This window comes from Nematolebias whitei, chromosome 9 (assembly GCF_014905685.2).
Source record: "Nematolebias whitei isolate Nwh7 chromosome 9, NemWhi1, whole genome shotgun sequence".
NCBI classification, from domain to species: Eukaryota; Metazoa; Chordata; class Actinopteri; order Cyprinodontiformes; family Rivulidae; genus Nematolebias; species Nematolebias whitei.
This window is the reverse complement of record NC_056506.1, coordinates 4,217,784-4,220,604: the sequence shown is the minus strand read 5'-3', so window position 1 is coordinate 4,220,604 and position 2,821 is coordinate 4,217,784. Positions and strand designations below refer to the sequence as shown.

General features: G+C 41.8%; 1 protein-coding gene across 1 annotated transcript in view; it reads left to right on the top strand.

Moving 5' to 3' along the window:
- Window positions 1-1,624: 1,624 nt before the first annotated feature.
- Window positions 1,625-2,821, top strand: part of paxip1 (PAX interacting (with transcription-activation domain) protein 1) — a gene marked incomplete in the record, with an annotated part of 122,354 nt that continues 121,157 nt past the window's right edge. Inside the window, 1 exon segment of the mRNA XM_037681976.1 lies at window positions 1,625-1,769. Coding sequence (XP_037537904.1) covers window positions 1,689-1,769 — 81 coding nt within the window.

Genomic DNA, 2,821 nt, shown 5'->3' with positions numbered 1-2,821 from the left:
AGCGGTTTACCTGCAGAGCTGCAGCGGTTTACCTGCAGAGCTGCAGCAGTTTTGCATTACGTACGCTTTGCAGTCATTTCAGTAATGAGTTTACATCTTTTGTTTCATGTTAATCTACTGTAATAAACCTTTGTAAAATACACCAGAATGCAGGAAATGGCATCTACTTTATCCAAAAATTCTCTGGGGTAGGACCCTCAGACTCCCGCCCCCACCCCCGGTCTGTGAATATATAGTCTGACATTAAACCCGTCCGTGGCGCAATAAAGGTTTTGGACCACTGATGTAGATAGTTAGTAGGACTGGCATTTATTTATTTTTGTTAAATTATTGGGCATATTGTCGAATTACTATATTTGTAATTGTTTTTTCATTTTCTTTTTGGTGGTTGCCCTTTATTTTTTATTTTCCAGTTGCTGGGGTCCAGGGCTGTGTTGCTTTGGTGACCTTCTTCCGGTAACCTCAGCTCCTGGGTTTTGTTTTGTTCCTTTTTTCATAGGATTTAAAAAAAAGTATTTAAAAAGTAGTTTTAAAAATAATATTTATAAATTAAAATGGAAACTAATAAATTGTTTTCTAAATTTGCAGATGTCCTAAGTATTTAAGATCTACTAACCAGTGTGCTTGTAAATGGCATAATTTTAATGAGAACCACTCGGTAGCAGCACAGATGTGATGAATCTGTTAAATGTGAACATTAGTGCTCTTTGTGTTTTTGAAACCATTAGTGAAAAGGCCAGACTTCAGGGGTATCTGAGGCAGGCTTGAAACACAAGAGTCAGGGTGGCTTCTGGGTAATACCAGATGGCTAGGCCTCAGACTGACGAAGCCTCTTGGATGAGGGGCGAAACGTTTCTTTTTAACAAAAAAAACGAAGTCCAGATGACATGATTCAACCTTTTTTGTTGTTATATACCTGGATGACTGAGAAAACAAACTTTGTGATTAGTGCTCTTTATTCAGAAAATCCACACGTCACATCTACATTTCAGGATCTGGTTATTATAGACACAGATTAAATGTTACATATGAATATTTCCATATTCATCACCACAGTAATATTGTTACACGTTACTAGTTGTAAACACGCAAAAGAATGTTGGTTTAGTGTTTACCTATAACCTACATATCCTGATGCATGCTCAATAATCCAGGTAGAAAAATCTAAACAAAGTTAAATCTGGTCCTCTGGACATTCAAAAAAAAAAAAAAAGCAAAACAAAACAAAAAATATATATTTTTTTGAATGTCCAGAGGACCAGATGTAACTTTTTTTAGATATAACCTAAATACTTAAGGAGTAAACATTTTTAATAATCACTTTAAAGGTTACATATTTTGTCTTTGGTGCCTGTTTGTTTTCCAGATATATTAGTGTGTGCGTGAATCACAGCATACATCACTTTGTAGAACGGTGCTTTGTGAAGTTCAGTCATTTCCTTCTTTTAGTTCACCGGCAGATCTGCCACATCCAATATGGCGGACGCTCCGACAGGGACCAGCCCGCTCAACGAGGCGTCTACGTATAATATGTCTATGTTTTCTGCTCCTCACCCGCGTGTCAGAGCGGAATGGTACAGTCCAAGGCGCGCTCCGAGGGTTCACGCTGTTGTGTCCAGTTATCTGAGGGCTACAAACTTCCTTCTTGCAGTCTTTCACACACTCTCTCCCTCCATTCATGGAAAATCATGTCCGAGGAGGAATGGAAGGTTCCCGACGAACTTTTTAAAGATGTTAAATTCTACGTGGTCGGAGATATTGACCAAAAGGTGAGAGGCTGTGGATGCTAGCTTCTTTTCAGCAATGCTAGCATGCTAACCTGTCCAAATGCATTCAGTCACACAAGCGAAGGTGTAGCACAGAGCATCATGGCGAATTATGAAATAGCAGAATGTCTCTTGTCTGTCTTGTCTAGTGGAGGTCTGAGATCGTGCCCGTGAGGCTTGTTTTTTATGCACTTAGCTCAGCTGTATCGACTCGCAGTGTGCTAGCCCCCTCCATGCTAGCTGTGTGTGTGTCAGGGACGCTGCTTGTCTCGGTGTTGACGTGAGCGTCACTGCGCACACGTCAACACCGTGTTGAGCATGCACCGGGACGTCCACCGTGTTGAGCGTGCACCGGGACGTCCACCGTGTTGAACGTGCACCGGGACGTCCACCGTGTTGAGCATGCACCGGGACGTCCACCGTGTTGAGCATACACCGGGACGTCCACCGTGTTGAACATGCACCGGGACGTCCACCGTGTCCTTTGGCATCAACCTGGAACTCTCAACATATTGCTCAGTTGGGTTCCGCCCACTGCGCATGCGCCACGGCTCAGCCGCTCGCTGAGGAGAGGGACGGCGCCTTTATGTGCGTGTCCGCGCGCTCGTTAGGATGCTGCGGGTTTTAGCAGTGAAGGAAAGAAGCTTTGTGCTTTTTGACAACCAGGATGGAGATTTTCACCCACTGGTTTATGTTTTCACATCATGTCTGCAACTTGCTTTGCTCAAAACGTTGAACTTAAAAAATATGACAAAATTATAAACAAAAATTAAATTGGCAGTTTAGTGCTCAATAATGCTCTGAAATGTATTTTTGTTTATTTAATACTCAAATGTCATATTTTAAATAAAAACATTGCTTGTCATGTTGTGAATTAAAACACATAATTATTTGAGGTAAAGCACAAAAAAAGAAAAACTCAACAGGATGCTCGTGAGACCAAACGGTCCTGCAGGAAAACCACCAGGACGACAACCAAACATCACATGACACCGTCACATTAAGACACGTCACATTAAGACACCGTCACATTAAGACACGTCACATTAAGACAC